The following is a 27,803-nucleotide window of genomic DNA, read 5'->3' as shown; positions in this document are numbered from 1 at the left end:
TGGAATCGTATTATGTTTATTATTTTGTTTTAAACATAACAATAAATATGCTCAGTGATACTCACCTATAATATGACAGTTTTGGATTCACAGGAAATAACACTTTGGGAACATTCACAGTGAGAACACTCAACATCTATTACACAGAAACAAACAAAGCCACGCCTATAAGGATTTGTGAATAGTAGGATGCAGAAAGGGGAATGTCATATTTAAGCAGTATTGTCTGTATTACAGTTACAGTATTTTCTGTATATCATGCAGTAGGTCTAGTCAGCTCATGGTAACTTGAGACAGAAACAAACAAACACTCCATTTATCAACATTGGTCTGGAAAACAGTGGTATAAGATCTCAACAGAACACGTTAAGAAAACAACAAATGGTATATCCCTTTCTTTCCCGAAATCTCAGTAGTCACCGGTCCTTCCCTTATGTCGTGGCAGAAAATGACAATAGTGACAGGTTTATACACAAACAAATGATTGATGTTAATTCCAGACCAATCAACTTGGAGTTAGTAAGTAACCGTCTTACTTCCCTTGGCTCATGTGTTCTAATGAACAGTTGAGTAGATTAAACTCACTCTACTTACAGAAACACGCCTTAAAACAAAGAGAAGGTACAGTTGGTCAAAGATGTGACAGACTAATACTGCCTTGAGATTCTTCAATCTATTTAGTGCTTGGATGTATCAACCTTGTGGCCGATCACAGGACTTACCTAAAAACAGAAAACAAACCAACACATTCACCAAAAAAATACAATTCTGTGACAAAGTCATACTATTTCAAAAATCATACCATTCTTTGTACAAATAAATCATAAGAAATTATAAAATGTGATGAGAAACAAACAAAACAGATACAAAAGTAAAATAAAACAACATTTGGTCATTGCAAAACCCCCTTTATGTTCCATTCTTAGTTGACAGTTGTTTTGGAAAGAGAGACATGGAATGCTCTGAAATGCAATGTAACATTCTCATTAAGTCTATTTAGGACTGGAGACATGAAAACAAGATAACCTTCAGTCAAGGTAAGCCTCTTCTTTGTAAACAATTACTCCTATATTTAAAGTGGTTTTGGGGCAGATGTGTTTGGGAAGAGAAATTAGTCACAAAATGCCTACCTAAAACATCTAACTTTTCTCCTCTTTCACCTAAGTTTTTTCCCCTGACATGTTACGAACTTATCAACAAGAATATTCTGATTTGCTGCTGCTGCTGCGTAGAGAATTGATGGTTGTGTTTACTCACCTGTAACCAGATACCTTGTTCCTTTTTGATGTGCATTGCACCCACTAGCCACATCCCTAACACAACAATCTCACTGCCTATGTTTTGATATTGTGTTTGAAATGAACTCATGATTGATTCCGTTAGCTAGGACAATTGCAGGACAATCGCCTCTGATTCTCCAGGAACATGTTGCTCTTCTCCAAGTGGGTAGAAGTTTTGAGTTCTGAAGGCAGGCTGCATGCTGGCATAGCTGTGGGTGGCATGGGAGGTATAAGGCAGCCAATAGAGTAATAGGGAAATACACCAGCCACAGCTTCTCACACCTCTGCCACCCTCAGGACAAACCCCATCAAACACCATGTCAAATGATCAGCTTCCCATTCTGGTAGAGTAAGGGGTGGGCGTTGAAGCCCAGATCCTGTTCTCCCCCCGGATGGGATTTGGAGGGGACTGGAGGAGGCTACTCGAAGGCCCAGACCTCCACACTGTGGATGATGAAGTCCTTCTGGCTAGAGAGGGGCTGGTTGTGGAAAGTGGCACAGCTGGAGGTGGTGCCGTGATACAGGTCAGCATCCAGCCACAGCCCTATCTGACCTCTAGATGGAGGGAAGGAGAAAGAGACAGAGAAAAGTCAGACAAACTCATAACTACAAGTTGACTTCAACAGAAAGAGAGCGGGTCACGCAAAGATCGTCTCACATTGCTCAACCACATACAGTACCTTCAGAACATATCCATACCCCTTGACTTTTTCCAGCTGTTACATCCAGAATAAAAACATGATTAAATTGAGATTGTGTCACTGCCCTACACACACACACAATAACCCATACTTTCAAAGTGGAATTATGTTTTTGAAATTTGACAAATTAATTAAAAGAAAAGCTAAAATGTCTCGAGTCAACTCCTTTATTATGGCAAGCCTAAATAAGTTCAGGAGTAAAAATGTGCTTAACAAGTTGCATGGACTCACCCTGTGTTTAACATGATTTTTGAATGACTACCTCATCTCTGTAGCCATATACATATACAGTTAATTGTAAGGTCCCTCAATAGAACATGAATTTCAAGCACAGATTCAACCACAAAGTCCAGGGAGGTTTTTCAATGCCTCGCAATGAAGGGCACCTATTGTTAGATAGGTAAAAACATAAATAAAGCAGGCATTGAATATCCGTTTGAGCATGGTGAAGTTATTAATTACTATTTGGATAGTGTATCAATACACCAAGTCACTTCAAGGATACAAACGTCCTTCCTAACTCAGTTTCTGTAGAGGAAGGAAACCACTCAGTGATTTCTCCATGAGGCCAATGGTGACTTTAAAACAGTTACAGAGTTTAATGGCTGTGATAAGAGAAAATTGAGGATGGATCAACAAAATTGTACTTACTCTACAAAGCTAACCTACATGACAGAGTGAAAAGGAAGCCTGTACAGAATAAACCATAATCCAAAAGGTGCATCCTGTTTGCAATAAGGCACTAAAGTAAAACTGAAAAAAATGTGGCAAAGAAATTAACTTTATGTCCTGAATGCAAGCTGTTGTGATATGTTTGGGGAAAATCCAACACTGAGTACCACAATTCATATTTTCAGGAATGGTGGTGGCTGCATCATGTTATGGGTATGTGTGTCATCGGCAAGGACAGGGGAGTGTTTTAGTGTAAAAAGAAACAGAATAGCGCTACGCACAGGAAAATCCTAGAGGAAAACCTGGTTCAATCTGCTTTCCAACAGGCACGGAAACAAATTCACCTTCCTTGCAGGACAATAAACTAAAAGAAGGCAAAATAAACACCAGAGTTGCTTACCAATGTGGCATTGAATGTTCCTGAGTGGCCTAGTTAGTTTTGACTTACACTCTATGGCAAGACTTAAATGGCTGACTAGGAATGATCAACAACCAACTTGATACAGCTTGAAGATTTTTTTGAAAGAATGTGCAAATATTGTACAATCCATGTGTGCAAAGCTCCTAGAGACTTAACCCAAAATACTGTGCTGTACTCGCTGCCAAAGAAGATTTTAATATGTATTGACTCAGGGGTGTAAATACTTATGTAGATTTTATATTTCTGTATTTCACTTTCAATACATTTGCTAACATTTCTAAAAACATGTTTTCACTTTGTCATTATGGAGTATTATGCGTAGATGGGTGAGAAGAAAGTGATGTTAGATCCATTTTGAATACAGGCTGTAACACAAAATGTGGAATAAGTCAAGGGGTATGAATACTTTCTGAAGGGACTCTATATTCAAATACACTTACCCTCCTCCTCCCATCTGAAGAGAATCTATGTTGCCTTTCACAAAGTAGGAGTTCTCCCCAGTCCAGCGGTAAACCTGAGCAAAGGAAAAGTAACCCACATCAAGTCAGGCAGCGAAGCAATGCCAGAGGTCATATGAATTGTAAAACATACACCACCGTTCAAAAGTTAGAAATGTCCTTTTTTTAAATTGTTTTTTTTTTGATCCCCTTTTCTCCCCAATTTTCGTGGTATCCAATCGCTAGTAATTACTATCTTGTCTCATCGCTACAACTCCCGTACGGGCTCGGGAGAGACGAAGGTCGAAAGCCATGCGTCCTCCGAGGCACAACCCAACCAAGCCGCACTGCTTCTTTAACACAGCGCGCCTCCAACCCGGAAGCCAGCCGCACCAATGTGTCGGAGGAAACACCGTGCACCTGGCCCCCTTGGTTAGCGCGCACTGCGCCCAGCCCGCCACAGGAGTCGCTGGAGCGCGATGAGACAAGGAAATCCCTACCAGCCAAACCCTCCCTAACCCGGACGACGCTAGCCCAATTGGGCGTCGCCCCACGGACCTCCCGGTCGCGGCCGGCTGCGACAGAGCCTGGGCTCGTACCCAGAGTCTCTGGTGGCACAGCTAGCACTGCCTTAGACCACTGCGCCACCCGGGAGGCCTGAAACGGATGATTTTTAATGGAATATCTACATAGGCTTACAGAAGTCTATTATCAGCAACCATCACTCTTGCGTTCTAAAAGGCACCTTGTGTTACCTAATCCAAGTTTATCATTTTAAAGGCTAATTGATCATTAGAAATCCCATTTGCAATTATGTTAGCACAGCTGAAAACTGTTGTACTGATTAAAGAAGCAATAAAACGGTCCTTCTTTAGACTAGTTGAGTATCTGGAGCATCAGCATTTGTAGGTTCGATTACAGGCTCAAAATGGCCAGAAACAAAGTACTTTCTTCTGAAACTCGTCAGTCTATTCTTGTTCTGAGAAATGAAGGCTAGTGATAAATTGCCAAGAAACTGAAGATCTCGTACAACGCTGTGTACTACTCCCTTCACAGAGCAGCGCAAACTGTCTCTAACCAGACTAGAAAGAGTGGGAGAACCCAGGGCACAACTGAGCAAGAGGACAAGTACATTAGAGTGTCTAGTTTGAGAAACAGACGCCTCACAAGTCCTCAACTGGCAACTTCATTAAATAGTACCCGCAAAACACCAGTCTCAACGTCAATAGTGAAGAGGCGACTCCGGGATGCTGGCCTTCTAAGCAGTTGCAAAGAAAAAGCCATATCTCAGACTGGCCAATAAAAATAAAAGATTAAGATGGGCAAAAGAACACTGAGTCTGGACAGAGGAAGATTGGAAAAAAGTGTTATGGACAGACAAATCTAATTTTGAGGTGTTCGGATCACATTCGCGAGACAGAAAAAATGAAAAGATGCTGGAGGAGTGTTTGACACCATCTGTCAAGCATGGTGGAGGCAATGTGATGGTCTGGGCGTGCTTTGGTAGTGGTAAAGTGGGAGATTTGTACAGGGTAAAAGGGATCTTGAAGGAAGGCTATCACTCCATTTTGCAACGCCATGCCATACACTGGACAGCGCTTAATTGGAGCCAATTTCCTCCTACAACAGGACAATGACCCAAAGCACAGCTCCAAACTATGCAAGAACTATTTAGGGAAGAAGCAGTGAGCTGGTATTTTATCTATAATGGAAGGGTAAGCACAGTCACCGGATCTCAACCCTATTGAGCTGTTGTGGGAGCAGCTTGACCGTATCGTACGCAAGAAGCGTCCATCAAGCCAATCCAACTTGTGGGAGGTGCTTCAGGAAGCATGCATGGGGTGAAATCTCTTCAGATTACCTCAACAAATTGACAACTAGAATGCCGAAAGGTCTGCAAGGCTGTAACTGATGCAAATGGAGGATTCGTTGACCAAAGCAAAGTTTGAAAGACACAATTAATTAAACTAAAATCATTATTTATAATCTATATTTCCTATTCATTTTGTAACTCATTTCATGTATGTTTTCATGGAAAACAAGGACATTTCTAAGTGACCCCAAACTTTTGAACGGTAGTGTAGGTATGTGGATTCAACACAGAGTATAAATGAGATTATGTCTGACCTTGATTTCAGGGCAGAAACTGAAGAGGAAGGTCTCTCCCGTGCCATAGCAGTGCTCACTTACTCTGAAGGGATGGGTGGAGTATCCCCCAAACAACTGGGGGGGGATAAAGAGAGTGAATAAATCTCAATAGCCCAATACAAATTGAGCATCATGTTCAGTGTGTACAGTACCTGGTTGTTCATGTCTTTGATGACCAGTAGCACAGGGCTGTCAACCTCTAATAAGCTCCTGTACAGGGTCTTTAGGCTGGTCCCGTGTTCCACCGTACTGTAAGCCAGTCGCCATGGATACCCCTGCACCCGCGCTGGCAGCCGACAAGCAAGCTGTGGGGAGACAGAGACACGAGATTGAGTGTGTAAATGTGTATTTCGGAGTTTGTGTGCAGGTTTTCTTGATTGAAAGTGTTTTGTGTGTCATGGCATTTGTGTGTTTACCTTCTCTATGTGTGTGTCCTGTAGCAGAGCGCTGGGATCACTGAGCATGGGCAATAGATCCCCAAAAGGCTCCTCCCCCTCATAGCTGCCAAAACTCTGCCTGCGCTTCGCCTCGTTGATGGTGATGATCTACGAACACAACCATGTACGGTCAGACAACTCAACCGTACAGTCAAAACATACTAAACTCAATGCATGGTCAAAACATTGAGCACAGCTTGGTCCAAACACACAAAAAAAACACACATACAACCACAAAGTCACAAAACACTTCACCACAATGCGAATACACAACACCACAGTCCAAAACAATACTCTCATCTGAGCGGTCATGCTGTGTGACCGCACCTCCCAGCTGCGAGAAGACTTGGGGTCACTGAAGAAATTATCGATCATGTTGAGCTCGTCCTTCTCCACGACCACGAAGCCCTGCTCCCTGGCCTCCTTACCGTACACGTCAGGAGACCACTGGACAAAGAACGCATACAGGTGGTCCACCCTGAAACACACCACACACACATTTATGTTTCAGAACATTCAACATTTATAGCATTCTGAATACACCCCAGTTCTCAGAGGTTCTGACTGACTGTTCTCATTCGTTGACCTCTCACCTCTCCTGGGGCACAGCAAACCAGTACTCTGTCTGCTTTCCTCGCGTGTGGGCGGGGCTGGATGTCCGGCCAATGATGAAGGACTTCCTCATGGGCTTGCCCACCTTGAAGCAAAGGAACATGGGCGGGGTCTTACTCTTCTCCTCTGTGGAGAGCAGCATGTCTGCAGAGAGAGAGAGAGAAATGTAATATTGAAACAATGCAATACAAGAAACCGCACAAACCGCTTGTGAACACTCACTTTGGATGGGCGTCTGCATCCTCTCCAGCAGCCAAGACTTCACCTCCGCCTTGTTGCTCCTCTTTCGCTTCTCTTCCTCACTCAGCTGCTCCTCTGCAGGGCTGGGTTCCTGAGAACTACATTTCCCCGAAGCCGCAGCGGTCTCACTCAAGCTCAGCTTCCTATTTTGGTCCATTGCTGATTCTAATTGGTCGCTAACACTGTTCACCAGTTGCCCTGAAGAGATCCCATCTTTGGCATCTTTAGCAGGCTTCTCATTCAACAGTTCACCGTCTTTCTCAGTCTCTGAAAGGACAGGCAGTGATTGGGTCGTTTCCTTGATGGAGCTGTTCTGTACCAGTCCTTCGTCCTCCTCCTCTCCTCTCTGTGAGGTCAGTGGGACTGGGTCAGAGAGGGACTGGTCCTGGGACTCCACCCGTTTAGGGGAACTAGATCTTGGGAGCTCTCCCCGCTGATCCTGGCTGGTAGCACTGGTAGGTGGTCTGGATCCACTCATCGGTTCCTCAGCACTCCCATTCAAGGGAAGCTCCAGCTCTGTGAAACCCTCGTCTGATGGAGACTGGTCTGCTGGCTCACACTCTGCCCTCTCTATGACTGGGATATAAGAAACCATGAGGTATTACAAAAATGACCACATTGATCTAAATAATGCTTAAATTATTCTGCATAAGCCATTTGGTTTTAATTTCTCTTAAACTACACATATATAATGATTTTCTATGATTCATCCTGATCCAATGCAAGTCATTGTGCGTCATCTCTCAGTCATACCCGTCTCTGAAAGGGCAGAGTCGATGTCGTCCAGGACGATGGGTCGTTTGGGATCCAGCGCCTCGTAGCGGCTGAAGGGGTTGAGGTCGCGCTCTGAGGGCAACTCCTCCCACTCTCCGGGCCTATACAGAGGACACAGATCCTGGGGTAGGTCTCTGTGCGGGCCAGGAGTCAGGGGGCACCACACGCACATCACAACGGAGGATGGGAAAATTTAAACAAATCATATATGAACAAAATTAAACTCAAAAACAGAACACAAATAAAAGAGAATTCAAAAAAGGCAAAATAATAATACTAACTGAACAACAACGAACCAGTACAAAATGAAAACAGATAAACTAAAGAAAAAAAATGAATGGAGAGTCATGTCTGCCCCTACAATCTGGTACAGGAAACCCTACAGCATGAGCACGGCCAATCAGTTAACATTTTCACCTCCGAAGGAGAAGAAAGAACACGGGAGAGTGCAGAAAGAGGTAAAAAGACAGAATGCGACACTTGACAAATAGGAAAAGCAAGGTTAAGATAAGATCAAGAAAGGGGGAAAAGGGTTTAAATAGGGAGTGAAAGATTAATTGACAGTGCGAAAGAGTCTCAGGATGCCAGGGTGGGTCCTTACGACGGCAGCGCGTCCTTCAGCTTCATGCGGGAGATGTCGTTGTAGAGGGCCACAGACACCACCTCCTCCATTGGGCAGATCAGGCCGTACTCCTCACAGCCGTGCTCAATCACCAGGGGGTCCGACTTGTGAGGGTCAAACATGATGTTGTTGGGCGTCACGATCATCACCCCTCCCACCACACCCTGGCAGACAATAAAAGACATGAGTTTGAATCTCTGTTGCTGTGGTGGTCGTTTTCATTTCAAAATGGCCTCCGGCGTGGCCACTCACCATTCCGTCAGTGAAGTACTTGCAGCTCATCTTGATGAACTTGACAATGGCGGGGTTCTCATCCTCGGACGGGGGAGATCGCTCACGTCGTAACGGTCTTACTGACCTGCCGCTGAAGTCTCCATCCTGTAACATTGCCAGGCAGCAGGGACGAGCATAGAACTAGGATCAAATTGATTACTTTAGTCTGGGTTGTTCTTATCAAGGATAACTGACTTACCTGTGACACCTTCTCTGATAGATCTTTGATGGAGGTGGGGTCAGAGGAACTCACAGACTGAGAGTCGGCTTCCGATTGGCCCACGTCAGGAACAAATAGCTTCTGCAAGGGTGACAGACAAGCTTGTTTGCCAATCAGAAAGCCAAGATTGACAGCAGGAAGTGGTGTGTTAAGCCCTGAAAGCTCACCTGTCCTGGATAGACACTGTGGGAAAAGAGGCGGTTGAGCTGCACCAATTTGTTGGGGGTGATGTTGAACTTTAGAGCAATGCTGTTTAGAGATTCTTGGGGTCCCACCTGCAACATGAAGTTACATCCTTGGTAAATGTTTATTACCAAAAGTATCAATCTATCCAAGCCAAAATGCAGCACGAAAGACTAAATTAGAAAGCAGAAACCTTGACTAACCTTTTTGCTATATTATTTAATTACAAAAATAAAAACTTCAGGTTTATTGTCCACATTGCCTTCCTAAGTTAGTGTCTGAGTCAGAACTCCATGTGGGAGTTGTAGTGTCAGAGGGTGGAGGTAGTGAGGCATTACGGAGGCAGCCTGTACTCACAGTATACTCCACTGTCCCGGGGGGCCTCCTCTTCTCTTTCTTGGCCTGTCTGCTCATGTTGTTGCTGTCATCTGAAAGAGAGAGAAATAGGTCAGTGACACAGTATAGAGATGATAGCCTAAAAACAAAAAATAAATCATTACTCCGTTCATTCAGAAACAAATGCATGTATACACAAACAAACTAGCGCACACTGCTTTAAATAGAATCATATTAAAAGCATAACCCTAGCTCGCGAACACACACGGCTAGCTAGTATCCTAGTGAACTCTGTACGCTACAGTCAGAGTCAGCACTTTTTATTGCCAGAGTCAGTTCATTAGAACACCCTCCCACTACTTCCGCTTTCTTCTACTCCAGCTCCTCAATAGAAACTGGAGGAATGACTCAGCATTATACAGCAGGCTATGAGGAGTCCAGCTGTGAGTGACTGTACATCCACACAGAATTTACCTCTGGTAAGAGCGGTCACTTACTCATTACAGTCTTTGTACTAACTAGTGACTGGTAGCTTTATCAGATTGAGAAAGTCATAATATAGATTTTAAAAAGTCGCTCTAAGTTAATGCAGTGTAGGCCTACATAGACTTCTTAGTCAGTGCATAACTAGGATGACTACCTTTTCTGATTTAATAACATGTTTGTATGGTCATTACGCAACATCCTCGGAATTAAAAAGGCTGCAGACTAGCAATGTATAGTGAGTGTATGGAGTAAGAAAGTAGCTTGCTTAATGTGTCAACTAAATGGCTCTGTCTCGCCAGAGAGGAGACTCATTGCTAGGCAACTCACAGACACAGGCTGCAGCAGTGGAGCAGAGGGAGAGACAGAGGAGCAGCACTCAGCAGCTAAGCTAGCAGTAGGAAACAAAATAGCTTCTCAGAATTTCACTACTGGTTTTCATATCAACATTCTTCGTTGCCCAGAAGCCAAAAGGGACAATCGTAGTCATTAACCACCTGTCCTAGTTGTTGCATATTTAGATTTTCCCTCTAAGTTTATAACGAAGATCAGGGTTTTCTGTATAGAAAAGTTAACTTCTTATTATTAGGGGCTGCCCATGTCCAAACAGTGAATAGAAAATAATTGTAGAGGTAAACATGAGACTAAAACCAGATATAAAGTATGTAGAAAATATAATGGACCTTTAAATAAGATGATTTTTGAGAATCAAATCAAAATAAAAGCTTGACAGTCAGGTACATCTAAAATGTTAAAAATGATGCATTGGAGTATTCTTATCATGGCATGGGGATCCCATTGATTGTGCTATAATGTCTGAGTCACTCAGATAGCATGAGCCATGGCAAAATGTGTAGAATTACAGGAAATTAGCTTTAAAAACAGCGACATTTTGTCACTGCGGCCAACAGGAGGGCCTCTAAAATGTCTAATCAGCGACAGCACCAGTGGCCACGCCCCCCACACCATGACTGGATGTCCTTTGGGTGGTGGACCCAGAAAAAAAACAACGGAAACGTTAATCTGTCACATGAAACGACTCACATCATGTTTCTTTGAGAACAGTGTATTCCCGCAAATACATTTTTGCAAATGTTGTTTACTTCAAATCAAATTTTATTTGTCACTTCGTAAACAACAGGTGTGGACTAACAGTGAAATGCTTGCTTACGGGTCCTTCCCAACAACGCAGAGAGAAAGAAAATATAGAAATAATAGAAAAGTAAAACACAGAAAAGTATTAAGACACACGCATTGATTAACAATAACATGGCTATTTACAAAGGGTATCAGTACAGAGTCCATGTGCAGGGGTATGAGGTAGTTGAGGTAGATCGATATGTACTTATAAACTAGGAATAAAGTGACAGATTTTAGTAAACAGTAGCAGCAGCGTATGTGATGAGTCAAAAAATAAATTGCATTGTCCGTACTGTGAGACCCCTAAGAAAGCGCTACAGGGAGACATTGTCCTCGCAGTGGTAGACCACGTGTAACACCACCTGCACAGGATCGGTACATCCGAACATCACACCTGCGGGACAGGTACAGGATGGCAACAACCACTGCCCGAGTTACACCAGGAACGCACAATCCCTCCATCAGTGCTCAGACTGTCCGCAATAGGCTGAGAGAGGCTGGATGGACAGAGGGCTTGTAGGCCTGTTGTAAGGCAGGTCCTCACCAGACATCACCGGCAACAATGTCGCCTATGGACACAAACCCACTGTCGCTGGACCAGACAGGACTGGCAAAAAGTGCTCTTCACTGACGAGTCACGGTTTTGTCGCACCAGGGGTGATGGTCGGATTCGCATTTATCATCAAAGGAATAAGTGTTACACCGAGGCCTGAACTCTGGAGCAGGATCGATTTGGAGGTGGAGGGTCCGTCATGGTCTGGGGCGGTGTGTCACAACATCAGACTGAGCTTGTTGTCATTGCAGGCAATCTCAACGCTGTGCGTTACAGGGAAGACATCCTCCTCCCTCATGTGGTACCCTTCCTGCAGGCTCACCCTGACATGACCCTCCAGCATGACAATGCCACCAGCCATACTGCTCGTCTGTGCGTGATTTCCTGCAAGAAAGTAATGTCAGTGTTCTGCCATGGCCAACGAAGAGCCCGGATCTCAATCCCATTGAGCACGTCTGGGATTGGAGGGTGAGGGCTAGGGCCATTCCCCCCAGAAATGTCCGGGAACTTGCAGGTGCCTTGGTAGAAGAGTTGGGTAACATCTCACAGCAAGAATGGCAAATCTGGTGCAGTCCATGAGGAGGAGATGCACTGTAGTACTTAATGCAGCTGGTGGCCACACCAGATACTGACTGTTACTTTTGACCCAGGGACACATTATTCCATTTCTGTTAGTCACATGTCTGTGGAACTTGCTCAGTTTATGTCTCAGTTGTTTAATCTTGTTATGTTCATACAAATATTTACATGTTAAGTTTGCTGAAAATAAACACAGTTGACAGTGAGAGGACATTTCTTTTTTTGTTGTGTTTATATCCCTTTCAAAAGGCACTTAAATCTTTTGTCTTGCCAATTCACCCTCTGAATGGCACACATACACAATCAATGTCTCAATTGTCTTAAGGCTTAAAAATCCTTCTTTAACCTGTCTCCTCTTCATCGACACTGATTGAAGTGGATTTAACAAGTGACATCAATAAGGGAACATAGCTTTTACCTGGATTCACCTGGTCAGTCTGTCATAGAAAGAGCTGGTGTCCTTAAAAGGAAAAATCCACCATTCCTTTAAATGTTTAATTTTTTGTGAACAAATGTTTAATTTTCCCTTTATAATAAGGTTGGTAGCAACATGGAAAATCCTTGTTGAAATCTGTTGCAGGTCAAGAAGATACGAAATCCACAATGCAATGATCTCGCTATGGGCTGGCGTGCTAGCAAACGTAGTTAAACACAACAACCAAAGACAATACCAGCATGTAAAGTAGGTAGTTAGCTGTCCAAAATCTCATGTTCAACCTGCAGATCGATGTGCCTCACAGAGTGGAGTCTGAATCCAATGAATGAAGGAACGTATAATGCCCCACCCAGCAGACTGTGGTCCAATCATGTGAACAGTCATGCACGGTCAAGTTCATCGTTACGCAATCCCTTCTCAAAGTCCGTGTATGTCAAAAAAACGCACCTATTTTCCTCGAAAGTAGAGAATGTCACGATTCCAAAGCTATACGATATTACAGATAGCAAGTTAATTATCTCACATCTCAGAAAAGATTTGTAATGTTGTACTTATTGTTGATGAAATTTGTGTTAATGTTGGGTTTTTGAGCTAGCGTCCAAGAATGCACCATGCGGCCCATTGGCGTAACATGGGCAACGTTTTCCATGGACTGCGTGGTGCATTCGGTGCGATTCTGGGACAAGACATGAATGGGAGTTTATTGGACTCGCGTCACTGTTCCAACATCTAGTGGAAAGCTTTCCCAGAAGAGTGGAGGCTGTTATAGCAGCAAAGGGGAAACCAACTCCATATTAATGCCCATGATTTTGGAATGAGATGTTCGACAAGAAGGTGTCCACACTTTTGGTCATGTAGTGCACTTCTGACCCTTTGTTAATGTGCCCCTGTGCCTATAGAAAGGTTGTGTGTGTGTGGTGTGTGTTTTACCTAAACCTTCAGGTGGGTTTGGTACTATCCTCTCCTGGGGGTCAGAAAAAGCCGGGAGGGTTGGGCAGGAGATGACGGGCGTCTTTAAGGACGAATCCGACGGGTTCTGCTCAGCCATAGCCTTCTCTGATTGGCTCTGTTTGAGCTGTCTCCGTCTCTTCAACCTGAGGATATGGAGAGAGGGGTGGTCAATCTGTTGACTTCCAATCAGGCTTATGAACATTGGATTTCACTACTAATGAAAGTTTCCTGTTAGGTTACGAAAAACTCAAAAACAGAAATCCAAAACGTCACTGTCTTTTGCTTGCTCACTTTCTCTGCTCCTCTGTCCTTTTTCCTGATTAATTATTGATAGGTCAGGCGGTGATGTCATGGCGTCTCCCACCCCCGCCTGCCTGGGTTCATTAACAGGGGAATCTGCAGCTAACTAAGCCGACATGGCAGCATGTAGCTCTAGAGTCGGATTGTAAACAAGGTCCTGGCTCAGTATAGAAAAAGCTGGAGAAAGAGTGGGGCAGGGAAATCAAAATTCAAGGAAAACAGATGCTGTACAAGCAAAGGACATGTGAAAATGGAGAAGCAGACGACTAAAGAGAGAGCTTGAGAGCGACAGAGTAATGGAGGAGCACTGGATCAATAGGTTTGGAGACAAGACAGACATATACAGTTCTGGCCTTCAAATAGCCTCTCTTCCTTTACAAACACAGCAGCAGACCATACACACACATCTGGTAAACGTTTCTGGATTCTACCAACAAATTCCACACAGCACACTCCTGTTTCACACAGGGACATTAACAAGAGCGGAATGTAGAGATTTCCTTCGGCGTTTTACCTTTTTATCCCCCTCTTGCTTTCTCTCTATCCTGGTAGAAGAGGAATAGCTAGTCTGCCTGCGTACTCACTCAAGCGCAGCAAAACATAAACAACTCGTTCAAAAACAGCAGCAACCTCCTAATCCCAGGAGTAGAGAGCCAGGATCTCAAGCATACATCATCACTGCTGGATGTCTCATGCTTCAGCTACTTACAGGGATAGAAATCCAGTCGGCTACTCTACTGTGCGTGAGCATTGACGCATGACTCCATTGCATCAGTGCCAGTATCAGGTGTACCCAGTGCAGTGAGGGCCAGATGGCAACAGAGCATTACTCAGTGAACACAATGTCAGTCACAGTAAAAGTGGACAGTCACTCAATGCACCGTAACAAACAACGGCATAGTGGGACTTCAGTTAGTTGTGCTACAAAACATCCCGTCCTCCCTCAAATCGCTATGCATACAGGGAATCAAAACTGTTGCCACATGCTGGTAACACTAACACCCACGTCACAGGCTCTCTAAAACCGCAACACTATAAACACTTTGGCATAGACCTAAAAGAGGCTATACGCAGAAGAACGTTTCACTTACCTGGCAAAGTAGCCCGGCTTCCTGTCTCTCTTCTCCATCAGTGCGGTATCCTAAAGCTGCATGCGCCCCAACACACACGCGCCGAGTCTGTGGGCACAACGTCCTAATGATCCCGCTCTTCTCCCTTTCCACAATCTTCCCACTTCCTTATCATGGGGGAGAAAAAAAATAATTATTGAAGGGAATTAGCTAAATATCTGCATCGTCTGCTGTATGCAGCAACGCAGAAGTGTACCAAACAGCAAGCCAAAGACGCCAACCGAGCTGACTGAAGGTTAATGCCACAGCGTAGTCAGAGTGCTGAAAGCATATCGAATGAGCATTACTCATGCTGTTCAGCTGATACAATCTAATCTACTGGTCAGAGGATGTTTTTTTTGTCACCTGCACAGGGTGCAGATAGTAGTTGCAGTCTACAGTGAAATACTACATATTTACAACTGTGACATGATTATGTCCATTGGGGTGTGGGCAGGGTAGATGTCTGTTGGGGGACGACGACGACTACTGGTGGCTATTCAGCAGCCTGATGGTCTGGGGGTACAAGCTATAGGCCAGTCTGTTAGTTTTAGCCATGATGCTCCTATATTGCCTGCGGCTGAGTGATGGAAGCGGGGAGACCAGGCTGTGGCTCGAGTGGCTGAGGTACCTGATGATATTCTTAGCCTCCCTGCGACACCTGGTGCTGTAGGTGTCCTGGAGGGCAGGCAGTGCACCCAATGGTGCATTGGGCTGAGCGTACCACCCTCTGTCGTGCCTTGCGGTCAGCGGCGGCGGTGGAATTACCAAGCTGCGATGCAGCCCGACAGTATGTTTGATGATGCTCCCATAGAACACCGAGGGTCCTTGGGGACAGACCGAATTTCTTCAGAATCCTGAGGTTAGAGTCGCTATCGTGCCTTCATCACGGGGTCTGTGTTGTTTGGCTGTTTGGATGTGTACACCAGGGTACTTTTTGACCGTTTCCACATTGATGGGGCGTGCCCAGCCTGGTTCCTCCTTTAGTCCACAATCAGCTCCTTTGTTTTGCTGATGTTGATGGAGAGGTTGTTTACCTTGCACCACACTTTCAGAGTGCCTACTTTCTCCCGGTATGCAATCAGGCCTACTACTGTCGTGTCTTCAGTGAACTTGATGGAGCTGTGTGAGTCCACGCAGTAGTGGGTATTCAGTGAGTACAGGAGGGGACTGAGGACACACCCTTGTGGGGCCCCATGTTGAGGATCAGTGTGGAGGAGGTAATGTTGTCTACCTTCACCACCTGGGGGCTCCCTGTCAGAAATTCCATGACCCAGTAGCATAGGGAGGTAAGTCCCAGGGCTGTGAGCTTTGGGGTGAGCTTAGAGAGCACTGTGGTATTGAAGGTCGAGCGGTAGTCGAACAGCATCCTCACATATGCATTCCTCTTGTCCAGATGGGTGAGGGCAGTGTAATGGCGATTGCGTAGTCCGTGGATCTGTTAGGCAGTAGGCAAATTGGAGGGTCAAGTGTGTCGGGGAGGGAGGTGGTGACCTACTCTGACTAGCCTGTTGAATAACTTCATTACATGAGAGCTACTGGTCGATAGTTATTCAGTTCAGTTACTTTCCCTTTCTTGGGCACAGGAATGATGGTGGACATCTTAAAGCAAGTGTGAATAACAGCCTGAGCTAGAGATTGAAAATGTCAGAAAACACAACTGCTAGTTGGTCTGCACATGTTCTGAGGCTAGGGATGTCGTCTGGGCCAGCAGCCTTGTGAGGGTTTACACAATTGATTGAATGACTTACATACGCCCTCCGTGGAGACCTTAAGCACGTAGCCTCGTGGTCCTCAGGGCCTCTCCTCTGCAGCTCAGAGTCATTTTGCACAAAGCGTGAGAAAAATAAGTTTTGCTTGTCCGGTAGGGAGGCAGGCGTTGGTGTCCACGACCTGACAGGGTTTCTTTTTGTAATCCGCGATGTTTAGAAGCCACTGCCACATACACCTAGTATCCAAACCGCAAAATTTCTCCTCCATGTTGTACCTACATTTGTGTCTCGTAATCTTGATTTATCTGCATAGTTCATATTTGGACTGTTTAACCATATAATTGTCTCCGGTTACCTTGCCGTATTTATAAGCAGCATCTCTCTCCTTCAGTTTCTCATCAATCCACAGTTTAAGTTTTGAAAGACACCATCGGTATCACATTATCTATGCATTTTTCCATGAATCCGGTGACTGACTCAGTAGCAGCACATCCTTTGGCTTTCTAAAGAAAATGTCCCTAGTCATTCTGCTCACAATTTGATTTAGCTACCAACCTTCAGTCTTTTCCAGTTGCATGTTACGGCCATCGTGGTTGCAATGACATTGTCTCATGCGTTATCATGTATTCCATGTTATCTGCTAATTTGCGAAGCATATTGCGTAGCTTATCAATCTCAAATCCCAGTGTGTGTGAGTTTAATATTTGCCTTTTGATTAGTGGGTGGGTATGAATAGGTGATTATTGGTGCATATTATCCTGAACCACTGCAACAACTCACAATGAAAAGCTTGGCAAACGGCTGTAGTAACCAATGTTTTATTATACACATTGGTAGTAACTCTGAGCAACTGCATTAGATCTCAAGGTGATACTGACTACTCTCTTCAAGACAGGGCATCTCCTTTAGCTAACTAGTTAGGTACTTTTAAAAATACATAACGTTCCATTTTTTATGATTGTAGCTAACATGTGCAGCAGAAATTAAACAGCCAACATTGAGCCTTTGATATTTGCAAACAAAATATATCTAGTGTCAAAAAATGTTAGCTAGTTAAACAGCAACACGAAAAAACTATAACAATCAACGTTTGCTCAAATGTTCCTTTCCGTTAACAGTTATCGTTTGCGAACTAAATTACTGTTGACGTAGTAGCTAGCTAACTTCGAATTAGAACTAGCTACGTTAATTTACTAGGTAGCTAGTCAGGATTGCTAGCTCATACATGCTAAAGCTAGCTTTAACAGCTAACTAACGTTAGCTATTTAAATTAACGTTACCCACCGTGTTTCTAGCTACATCCTTTGCATTGGCTGCTTCGCTTGTTTCTGGTGCAGCAATACCGAGATTTCACGATAATTATGTAACCTTATGCAACCGGAGTCTACTGACTGTCTGGATGGATGCTGCGTGAAACTGTGGAGAGGGAACACTTTTAGCTACGCAGAAGAGACAAGGTCCACACACAACTGACAGCTGAGCTGATGCTGGCTCAGCACGTTAACGGTAGCCTAGCTTCGTCAAATATTACGTTGCCTGTGGCTGCGTAGGCACATTTATTAGCCAGTTTGTTTACGATCCGTGCTATCCGAGATCCTTGGGACGTCCCTACCCTAACGTACATTTACCGTAACCATTTCAGCTACATTTCAACTTCAATGGCGGTAGGGACGTCCGAAGCCTCCCAGATAGCATTCAGTCGCGTGGTTATCCTTTGACAACCACATTATAAATGAACGTGAGATACGATTTCCAAATAGTGGACATGCACGCATAAAACGTTTACATATATCATCCAATGATAGCTACGTGTAAACATGGATACATTTTCATACTTCGAACACAAATACAACCTGTCCAGTTTACCTTACCTCATTCCATGGCATTTTCAACCTTTTCCTGTTTACGAATGCACAGCGCCCTCTGGTGCTAGAACAATCACCTGAGGAACAAACGTAAATTAATCACATCACATTAAACATAACAATCTTCACAACTGACTTTGTCTAAGAAACAAAATAACAATGGCTTTACAACGATTTTGAACAAACATGACGTGAGCCATGCCAAAATGTAGCCCAAACTGTCGCCAGATGGCCCTATTATCCCTTTTATGTAATTTGTAATAATAGTGCCATGCCATCTGGCGGCTGGTTAGGCTAGCCAAAATGGGGGTTTTCATAGAAAGCAACTAATTTATTTGAATGAAAACACACCACTATTGGATTTTTTTCCAACATGGTTTAGTTAGAGTTTAGATGCATGTGATCCACCGGTACAATGTTGTGTTTTATCCAAATTTACACACAATGTCCACGGTTGGCGCCATCCACTGCCCTATCCCATCTGGACAAGAGGAATACATAGAGAAATATCATTGACTACAGCTCAGCCTTCAACACTATAGTATCCTCCAAGCTCATCATTAAGCTTGGGCCCTGGGTCTGAACCCCGCCCTGTGAAACTGGGTCTTGGACTTCCTGCCCCCAGGTGCTGAAGGTAGGCAACAACACCTCCACTACGCTAATCCTCAACACATGGTCTCCACAAGAGTGTGTGCTCAGCCTCCTCCTATACTCCCTGTTCACCCATGACTGCGTGGCCACATGTCTCCAACTCAATCATCAAGTTTGCAGATGACACAACAGTGGTAGGCCTGATTACCAACAACGATGAGACATCCTACAGGGAGGAGTTGAGGGCCCAGGGCCCTGTTGCACAAAAGTAGAATTAAGACATCCGGGATAAATGACTCAGCTGAGCTCAATGAAGCCAAAACATGTGCGTCCAGGCTTAATTGGTTGCACAAAGACCAAACCAGGATGAGCAGACACGGATTCATTAAGCCAGGTGAAACCAACCCTGGATAGGTGCGCGCTCACGGCTCACTCAAATAGACCCCGCCACAGATCACATATTAACTGATTTACCATGGCAACTAGAGCCGCGTACTTTTCCCCGTCGGAAGCACAAATCCTCATGGAGGCATACGAGGAGGTAAAAGATATAATTAAGAAGAAAGGCAACACCGCCACAGTGATAAAGCAAAGAGAAAAAGCGTGGCAAAGTATTGCAGACCGCCTGAATGCGTAAGTAGTGCACAATTACACAGTCACCGCTCCGCTGAAACATCACAATTACAATTCAAATATTTAATTCACATCTCCAAAAATGCAGTTGTACTGTAATTATGAAACGGTTAAATTTTTAATTGAAATGCACTGCAGATATGAGTGAAATTGTGTAAAGTAACTCCATCACACTGTATAAAGCTATGATAAATTTTTTGATATTTTTACTGAAAACAAGACAAAAATACCAAGAATTTTTTTGCAGTGTGACTCCATTAAATGTGTGTGTGTGTGTGTGTGTGTGTGTAGATTAAACATGAACGGGCCAAAACGGACATGGCAGCAGGTCAAAATCAAATACAAGAACATTCTGCAGAATGGTATGGTCCCTGACTAATATTTAACAAAGCACAAGCAGATATTGTACCCAGAAGGTGCCTGCTCACACATTGTCTGTACTGTTTTAGCAGTGAAAAAGAATACCCACAGACAAGGCACGGGTGGTGGGTCACCAAAGGCTGACCTTACCCCAGTAGAGGACATGGCCTTGGAGCTAAATAAAGGCAGGCCCGTCTTAGAGGGGATCCCTGGGGGGAAAGAGACGAGCATAGGTTCCTCCCAAGATGCCACCCGCTTCATTCAAGGTATGTCCTTCCATCTCTACATGGGATACAACCACATTCATATTGAATCAATTTGGACTGTCTGACTTTGGTTTACCTATTGCCTTGCAGTGTCTGGCAGCACTGTGTTCCTGTTAGAGCCACCAGCACAAGCACCAGACGATGCTGATCCAGTGAGTACTCCATCAAAGGCATACTGTAGGCCTGGCATGTCTTGTCTACTAGCTTCAATATGAATCCGATTAAATGTGATAGGGTGAAGGCCCCAGTGCAGCAGCAACAGCACATGATGGAGACGATGATGAGGAGGAGACCATCTCTCTGGATTCCAGAAGGCATGAGGTATCATGTTAAGACTGTGAAAGTACTATTTACTCTACAATGGTGAGGAGTCCTCATCAAAATCAAAAAATCTAATTTCTTTTACAGGACCCAGATGCTATACAGTGGGAAAACCAGCCTGGCAACATAGTGCGTATTAATAAAAGGACACCACATCCTGCCAAATTCCAGCTGCGCTAATTGTATTGTGTTCACAGAGCTCACAAGCTATCAGAAAGTTGTATGGCAACCACCTCCGGCGCCAAATAGAACTGGCAGACATAGACATTCAGTACAAGAAGAAAAAGATGGAAAATCTTGCACTGGAGTCCGAAATAAAAAAGAGGACAATTAGGAAACTGGACCTTGAAATAAAAAAACTTGAGAGGGAGGTGAGATATGCCTTCAATGTACACTGTATGCTAACTGTGTATTAATCATTATTTTTCTTTCCTCCCCCAGCTCCAAGAAGATGACACAGCTCAAAATAAAAATTAGGTATATTCTCGTAAAGTCAAGTGAGCCATGACATATGAGCTCTTATTGTGAGCACACAGGACGGTGGCATCTTTCTAAGGTTTTTTTTATTTTCCCAGCAATCAGTACAACCAAGTCATCGTTATAAGGCATCGCCCTCTTTTGCCCACCCCCCCAGCACCAGGTGTGGCCACTAGCCTATATGAAGGCCCAAAATTGTGTGTTCCTTTCTGCTCTGACAATGGCATGCCCATTCGTGCGAGATGTGGTGGATGAAGAAGCACTTGTGCTGAGGAGAGCCTTCAGGCGAGAAAGGGTCTTCAGGGACCGGTTGGACCCACTGGCCTTCCCTGATGACCATCTATATGAAAGATACAGGTTTTCTGCAGATGGCATCAGGTATCTATGCAGACTACTGGGTCCCACGATTAAGCACCGCACTGCTCGGAGCCATGCACTGAGTGTGGAGCAAATGGTTTGTGTGGCCTTGCGCTTTTTTGCTAGTGGAGCCTTCCTGTACTCAGTGGGGGATGCAGAACAGCTGAACAAGGCCACAATTTGCCGCACAATAAGGAGTGTGTGTCTGGCTATCAAAGCATTAGCAGATGTCTTCATCTCCTTCCCTGGCCACAGAAGACTCTGACATCAAAGAGGAGTTCTATAGGATTGCAGGTAAGAGGATCTACAAATTACAGGACAACTGTTAACACATAGTAGGATACTCATTACTTTGTGTGACAGGTTTCCCCAATGTCATTGGTGCAGTGGACTGCACACACATAAGGATAAAAGCCCCCTCAGGTGCCCATGAGGCCGATTTTTGTGAATAGGAAATCCTTTCACAGCATTAATGTTCAGGTGAACATAACTTTTTGATATTGTCCATTGACAAACACTCTGCATTGCCAGTGATGTGCATTGATTGGTGTAATATTCCTCATCTTATGATTTCAGATGGTCTGCAATGCTGACTGTGTGATCAGCAATGTTGTGGCAAAATGGCCTGGCTCAGTCCATGACTCCAGAATCTTTCGGGCCTCTGAAATCTATCAGTGCCTATCACAAGGTAAGCCACACAACCCCTATTTATAACCATCATGGCTGTGTCAAGAATATCACTGTGTTTATGAGGTAGTAATGATGAGATTTTGTGTTGACAGGTGAATTCTCTGGTGTGTTGCTGGGAGACAGGGGGTATGGCTGCCAGCCTTTTCTCCTGACACCTTTCACAGACCCCCAGGAAGCACAGCAGGCCTACAACCATGCCCATGCCAGGACCAGGGCCAGAGTTGAAATGACCTTTGGCCTCCTGAAGGCACGCTTTCACTGCCTTCACAAATTAAGGGTCAGCCCTGTTAGGGCATGTGATATTACTGTGGCTTGTGCTGTCCTCCACAATGTGGCCTGCCTGAGGAAGGAGAGGGCCCCCAGAGTGCCACCAGCCATGGACTGGGACAATCCGGTAATCTTCCCTGATGACGACAGTGGTCGGCTGCTGAGGGACCAATATGTGTTGAATTATTTTAGTTAGTATGTGTGCTTTCAATTTTGGTTAAATATGTCCTGCGGTGGCAGAGGAATTTGGTTTTTTTTGGGTTCGTTTTTTTACGAATTTGGCCTCTTATGATGATTGTGTGTAATACAAGGCTGCAGGGAGGCTACTGCATCCATTCATTTGTCTGTTCAGTTGATGTGTATGGATTTGTCCTGCATTTATTTTAGTGTGCAGACATGCAGGGTGTGTTATATACAGACCTTTGAATGTGTATGTATCATTTTGTATAATATGCTTGGATTCTGTGCTTTCCATCTTGTAGAGTCACTGTGACTTCAGTTTCGAAAGGAGCTGATGGTTTACCTGCTTTTTGTCCTTATTCAATAAAGGAACATAATGTTACACATTGTGTTTTTATATTCATATGGAATGTGTATTTGTTTATATGACAGAGTACTAGGGCCACACTGAAGAAAAAGGATAAAGTCATAAATTTGAGGCTGGTTCTTTCTGCAGAAAAGCTACATATTGTTTTTACAGTTTTGATACTTATGACAATGTGATACTTAATATTCTGGCACATCAGCATGTCTTTGTTTATGAAACCATACTGAAGTACAATTTCACGAAATGCCCCACATCTGTCATTTTAACAACTGTCCTCCTTTAAAACAACTGGTTACAATATTATTACTTGTGTTTTTTTCCCCTCTGTGGCCCTAATATTCTATCATTTTATATATAGCCTTATAGTCTATGGGAAACTGTAAATTATCTAATGATAGCAACATCATCTAAAAATAATTTATCCTAAATCATTGAAATTAATGATCACAAACGTTTAAATAATGACAGTGGGTCTAGTTATGTGATAACAATGTATAGTGAGCAGTGAAATAACTATTGGTTTCCATTTGTGGTGACTGACATTAGGGATGAGATTAAATAGATCCTGGAATTTAGCCTGGTCTGGAGCAGGCTAGCTCCACAGAATAAATCTCCATGGTAATTTATACCATAACATATCCTCCTGCCCCCTATCCATCTTTAGTGCAACCGGATTACGGATCAATTGAGCCAGGATCACCAAGATATCCTGGCTTAATCCCTTATCCTAGTTTTGTGCAACAGGCCCCAGGTGGAGTGGTGGCAGGAAAATAACCTCTCTCTCAACGTCAACAAAACGCAAGAGTTGGTCGTGGACTTCAGTAGACAGCAGAGGGAGCACGTCCCCATCCACATCGACGGGCAGCAGTGGAGAAGGTGAAAAGCGTCAAGTTACTCAGTGTACACGTCACTGACAATCTGAAATGGTCCACCCACACAGACAGTGTGGTGGACAAGGCACAACAGCGCCTCTTCAACCTCAGAGAAGAAATTCAGCATTGCCCCAAAAACCCTCACTAACATCTACAGATGCACCATTGAGAGTATCCTGGTGGGCTGTATCACCGCCTGGTACGGCAACAGGACCGAACGCATCCGCAGGACTCTCCAGAGGGTGGTGTGGTCTGCTCAACACCTCACCGGGGGCACAATGCCTGCCCCGCTACCCCGCTACCATCCAGAACACAAGGTCAGTACAGGTGCATCAAAGCTGGGACTGAGAGACTGAAAAACAGCTTCTATCTCAACGCCATCAGAATGTTAAATAGTCAACACTAGCCGGTACCCTGCCCTGAAATGTAATCACTGTCACTACCCGGGTACTCTACCATGCACCTTAGAGGCTGCTGTCCTATGTACATAGTAATGGAACACTGGTCACTTTAATAATGGAATACTAGTCATTTTAATAATGTTTACATACTGTTTTACCCATTTCATATGTATATACTGTATATTCTAGTCAGGGCCTATCCTGTTTAACTATTGCTGTACATATGCTACGTATTCTTCAGATATGCTACATATTCTATACATATTGCCTATATATCCCAAGACACACACTCTGGAAGCCGACATTGCACGTCCTAATATTTCTGAATTCCATTATTGCACTTTTTTAGATTTGTGTATTGCTAGATATAACTGCACTGTTGGAAGTAGAAACACGAGCATTTTGCTACAGCCGCAATAACATCTGCTAAATATGTGTATTCGACCAATAACATTTGATTTGAAAGACACTATTTGTGGAATAACCTAAAAGCTGTATGGCTAAAAGAGGCCATGTTGAATTAAAAAATAATAATTAGAAGAAAGCTTATTGGATAATTATTTTATATCACAACCCAGCTCCCTTAAGAGGTTCTTGTAGACAGATTGCATGATCAATATACAGTATTATGCAATGCATTATACATTTCTTGAAAATTGCAGGTTGTGAAACTATGAAATCAGTTGATTAGCTTGGTAATAAATTGACTTGAGATAGTAACCAAGTTCTACAACTACTTTGGTGTTGTTACTGACTTTGATTATTATAATAGGCATTTTAGCATAGGTATTTTGATAAACCTGGGGAAATGTATCAAAAGCCACAACAGAAAGATATAGCAGTGAGATGATTCGATTAACCTGTCTCGGGCGCCTGGGTACGCGTGTTTGCATTCGTTTTGTAACAGGGCTGCCTCCCGGGGTTGAGCCAGGTGCCCCGCTCAAAGCCCACGGCGAAGTCGGCTCAAACTATGCTGCCTCGTTGACAACATGGCCGAGTGGCGCAGATTACTGATCGATTTGAGAATGTTGCGATTCACCGTTTTTGCCCGTTCACGTCACGGGCCATAGACCGGTGCCCTGCTGCTCAGCATAATCTCCGCCCAGTGAAGCTCTTCAAGGGTAAATAATATCATGTTTTTGTAATACTCACGAGAAAAGGCTAGATGGTAGCATTGGCCAACTACAGTTCCCCGAAAACGTTTATCGCTATAAGCATGCACATTGGCTTTTTGATAATCGCAAAGGGGATGATGTCACTGGGACAATCTCTATTGATTCTCCTCGCGTCCTCTCCTCTCTTATCTCCTCGCCTGCTTCTCAAATCCGATTGGAGGATAAGGTCAGAAGGGCGGGACCTCTTTTTTTAATCCAATGGCTTTTAAGTAGGAGGCGAGGAGAATGCCTATACAATTGAGATTATCCTAAAAATACTGAGTCTACCGGTAGCGCAATATTAAACAGTATATTGTTTGCTGGGAGTACTTGTGGATATCATCAGAAAAATGTGCACCCACACGAGGTAAGAATGCTTTTGGTGCAGACTTTTAAGCAAGTTTCTTGAATACGCTCATCATCCGTGCAGAACCTTCGATAGGCCCCTTAGAAATTCTATTGTGCTGTTTGTCTTGCAGAAAGATGCAGTGACACCGGCTAGAATGATTAGAGACCAACGTTACTGAATTTAGGACGCATTTAATTCTGTTGATGTGTAATGTGGTTACATCCTGCGTATTTTTTGGTGCTGCGTTAACTTTTTCTATACTCTTATTTCCCCAACTTGTATACCTAGTGTTGTAGTTCGACGCTCACGAGAGCCTCTGTGATCAATTGTTTATTATCAACAGTTTCGATGTCTTTCGAGTTGGCAAAGCCTGTCAGTAATTTGCAAGTGCTGTTTGCATCTCATGTATGATAAACACCCACGTAGACTAGCCTACTCAATTGGTTTACTAGCTGTAACGGGCTAATTTGATGCTCCATTAGCCGTTACAGGTTAGGTACTGTTTGGCGTAGCAGAGGAGACTGGTACATACCGGTAGTTAGTCCGGGTAACTATTGGTTAATAACTATCTGCATTGACCCTTTTTAGCGTTAACTCTGACTCATCACATACGCTGCTGCTACTGTTTAGTATCTATCCTGTTGTCTAGTCACTTGCTTTCGGAAAGTATTCAGACTCCTTGACTTTCTCCACATTTTGTTACGTTACAGCCTTGTTCTAAAATTGATTTAAAATAATAATAATCCTCAGCAATCTACACACAATACCCCAAAATGACAAAGCAGAAAAAAACTGATACCTTACTTACATAAGTATTTGCTATGGGACTCGAAATGGAGCTCAGCTGCTTCCTGTTTCCATTGATCATCCTTGAGATGTTTCTACAACTTGATTGGAGTCCACCTGTGGTACATTCAATTGATTGGACATTGACTTGGAAAGGCACACACCTGTCTATATAAGGTCCCACAGTTGACAGTGCATGTCACAGCAAAAAAAAAAACAGCCATGAGGTCAAAGGGATTGTCCGTAGAGCTCTGAGACAGGACTGTGTCGAGGCACAGATCTGGGGAAGGGTACTAAAATGTGTCTGCAGCATTGAAGGTCCCCAAGAACATTGGCCTCCGTTCTTAAATTGAAGAAGTTTGGAACCACCAAGACTCTTCCTAGAGCTGGCCGCCCGGCCAAACTGGGCAATCGGGGGAGAAGGGCCTTGGTCAGGGAGGTCACTCTGAAATGGTCACTCTGACAGGGTTCCTCTGTGGAGATGGTTGTCCTTCTGGAAGTTTCTCCCATCTCTGCAGCACGCCACCAATCAGGCCTTTACGGTAGAGTGGTGAGACGGGAGCCACTCCTCAGTAAAAGGCACATGACAGCCTGCTTGGAGTTTGCCAAAAGGCACCTAAAGACTCTTAGACCATGAGAAACAACATTCTCTGGTCTGATGAAACCAAGATGTAACTCTTTGGCCTGAATGCCAAGCATCATGTCTGGAGGAAACCTGGCACCATCCCTATGGTGATGCATGGGTGGCAGCATCATGCTGTGGGGGTGTTTTTCAGGGACTGGGAGACTAGTCAGGATCGATGCAAAGATGAACGGAGCAAAGTACAGAGATCCTTGATGAAAACCTGCTCCAGGGCTCTCAGGACCTCAGACTGGGGCAAAGGTTTGCCTTCCAACAGGACAATGACCCTAAGCACACAGCCAAGACAATGCAGGAATGGCTTCGGGACAAGTCTCAGAATGTCCTTGAGTGGCCCAGACTTGAACCCGATCGAACATCTCTGGTGAGACCTGAAAATCGCTGTGCAGCGACGCTCCCCATCCAACCGGACAGATCTTGATAGAATCTGCAGAGAAGAATGGGAGAAACTCCCCAAATGCATGTGTGCCAAGCTTGTTGCGTCATACCCAAGAAGACTCGATGCTGTAATCGCTGCCAAAGGTGCTTCAATAAAGTACTGAGTAAAGGGTCTTTATTTTTAATAAATTAGTAAGAAATTCTAGACCTGTTTTTGCTTTGTCATTGTG

At 44.1% G+C, this 27,803-nt stretch overlaps 3 protein-coding genes across 11 annotated transcripts in view; 2 read left to right on the top strand and 1 right to left on the bottom strand.

Moving 5' to 3' along the window:
- On the bottom strand, positions 1 to 26,596 carry LOC129817359 (nuclear receptor coactivator 7-like). 7 transcript variants are annotated; one of them, XM_055872507.1, is made up of 18 exons: positions 26,578 to 26,596; positions 18,491 to 18,561; positions 14,890 to 15,035; positions 13,478 to 13,641; positions 9,378 to 9,448; positions 9,005 to 9,112; positions 8,817 to 8,918; positions 8,597 to 8,722; positions 8,324 to 8,508; positions 7,702 to 7,856; positions 6,931 to 7,524; positions 6,690 to 6,852; positions 6,424 to 6,574; positions 6,076 to 6,204; positions 5,812 to 5,964; positions 5,639 to 5,734; positions 3,515 to 3,588; positions 1 to 1,835 (listed from the first exon to the last, which is right to left on the bottom strand). In XM_055872507.1, the coding sequence occupies exons 3-18, from the start codon at positions 14,925 to 14,927 to the stop codon at positions 1,700 to 1,702; spliced, it is 2,445 nt and encodes an 814-aa protein (XP_055728482.1). In that variant the 5' UTR covers positions 14,928 to 15,035; positions 18,491 to 18,561; positions 26,578 to 26,596; the 3' UTR covers positions 1 to 1,699. The 7 variants fall into 7 exon arrangements, with proteins under 7 accessions (XP_055728482.1, XP_055728481.1, XP_055728484.1 ...); XM_055872506.1 differs by lacking the exon at positions 26,578 to 26,596 and adding an exon at positions 25,306 to 25,324; XM_055872509.1 differs by lacking the exon at positions 26,578 to 26,596 and adding an exon at positions 25,306 to 25,320 and having other exon boundaries at positions 14,890 to 15,031.
- Positions 21,212 to 22,967, top strand: LOC129817361 (putative nuclease HARBI1). Its single transcript, XM_055872514.1, has 3 exons — positions 21,212 to 21,783; positions 22,066 to 22,177; positions 22,272 to 22,967. The coding sequence occupies exons 2-3, from the start codon at positions 22,066 to 22,068 to the stop codon at positions 22,640 to 22,642; spliced, it is 483 nt and encodes a 160-aa protein (XP_055728489.1). The 5' UTR covers positions 21,212 to 21,783; the 3' UTR covers positions 22,643 to 22,967.
- The window catches only part of LOC129817358 (disheveled-associated activator of morphogenesis 1-like), a 145,142-nt gene continuing 141,329 nt past the window's right edge, over positions 23,991 to 27,803 (top strand). Inside the window, exon 1 of one of the 3 annotated variants that reach the window (XM_055872502.1) lies at positions 23,991 to 24,182. The gene's annotated coding sequence lies outside the window, so the exon portion shown is untranslated. Of the gene's footprint in view, positions 24,183 to 25,654; positions 25,788 to 27,803 lie in introns of those variants that run through there. The other 2 variants (XM_055872503.1, XM_055872499.1) reach the window with 2 other exon arrangements.

This window comes from Salvelinus fontinalis, chromosome 20, assembly GCF_029448725.1.
Source record: "Salvelinus fontinalis isolate EN_2023a chromosome 20, ASM2944872v1, whole genome shotgun sequence".
NCBI lineage: Eukaryota > Metazoa > Chordata > Actinopteri > Salmoniformes > Salmonidae > Salvelinus > Salvelinus fontinalis.
The sequence above is the reverse complement of the archived record's forward strand: the minus strand, read 5'-3'. Positions and strand labels throughout refer to the sequence as shown.

What these genes read in the sequence shown, in the direction of transcription:
- LOC129817361 (XM_055872514.1), top strand. Translation starts at nt 22,066, where the DNA reads ATGGTCTGCAATGCTGACTGTGTGATCAGCAATGTTGTGGCAAAATGG. An exon ending in CTATCAGTGCCTATCACAAG is followed by an intron (nt 22,178 to 22,271) that starts GTAAGCCACACA and finishes TTGTGTTGACAG; the next exon opens with GTGAATTCTCTGGTGTGTTG.
- LOC129817359 (XM_055872507.1), bottom strand. Translation starts at nt 14,927, where the DNA reads ATGGAGAAGAGAGACAGGAAGCCGGGCTACTTTGCCAG. An exon ending in AAGCCGGGCTACTTTGCCAG is followed by an intron (nt 13,642 to 14,889) that starts GTAAGTGAAACG and finishes CCATATCCTCAG; the next exon opens with GTTGAAGAGACGGAGACAGC. An exon ending in AGGACACACACATAGAGAAG is followed by an intron (nt 5,965 to 6,075) that starts GTAAACACACAA and finishes GTCTCCCCACAG; the next exon opens with CTTGCTTGTCGGCTGCCAGC.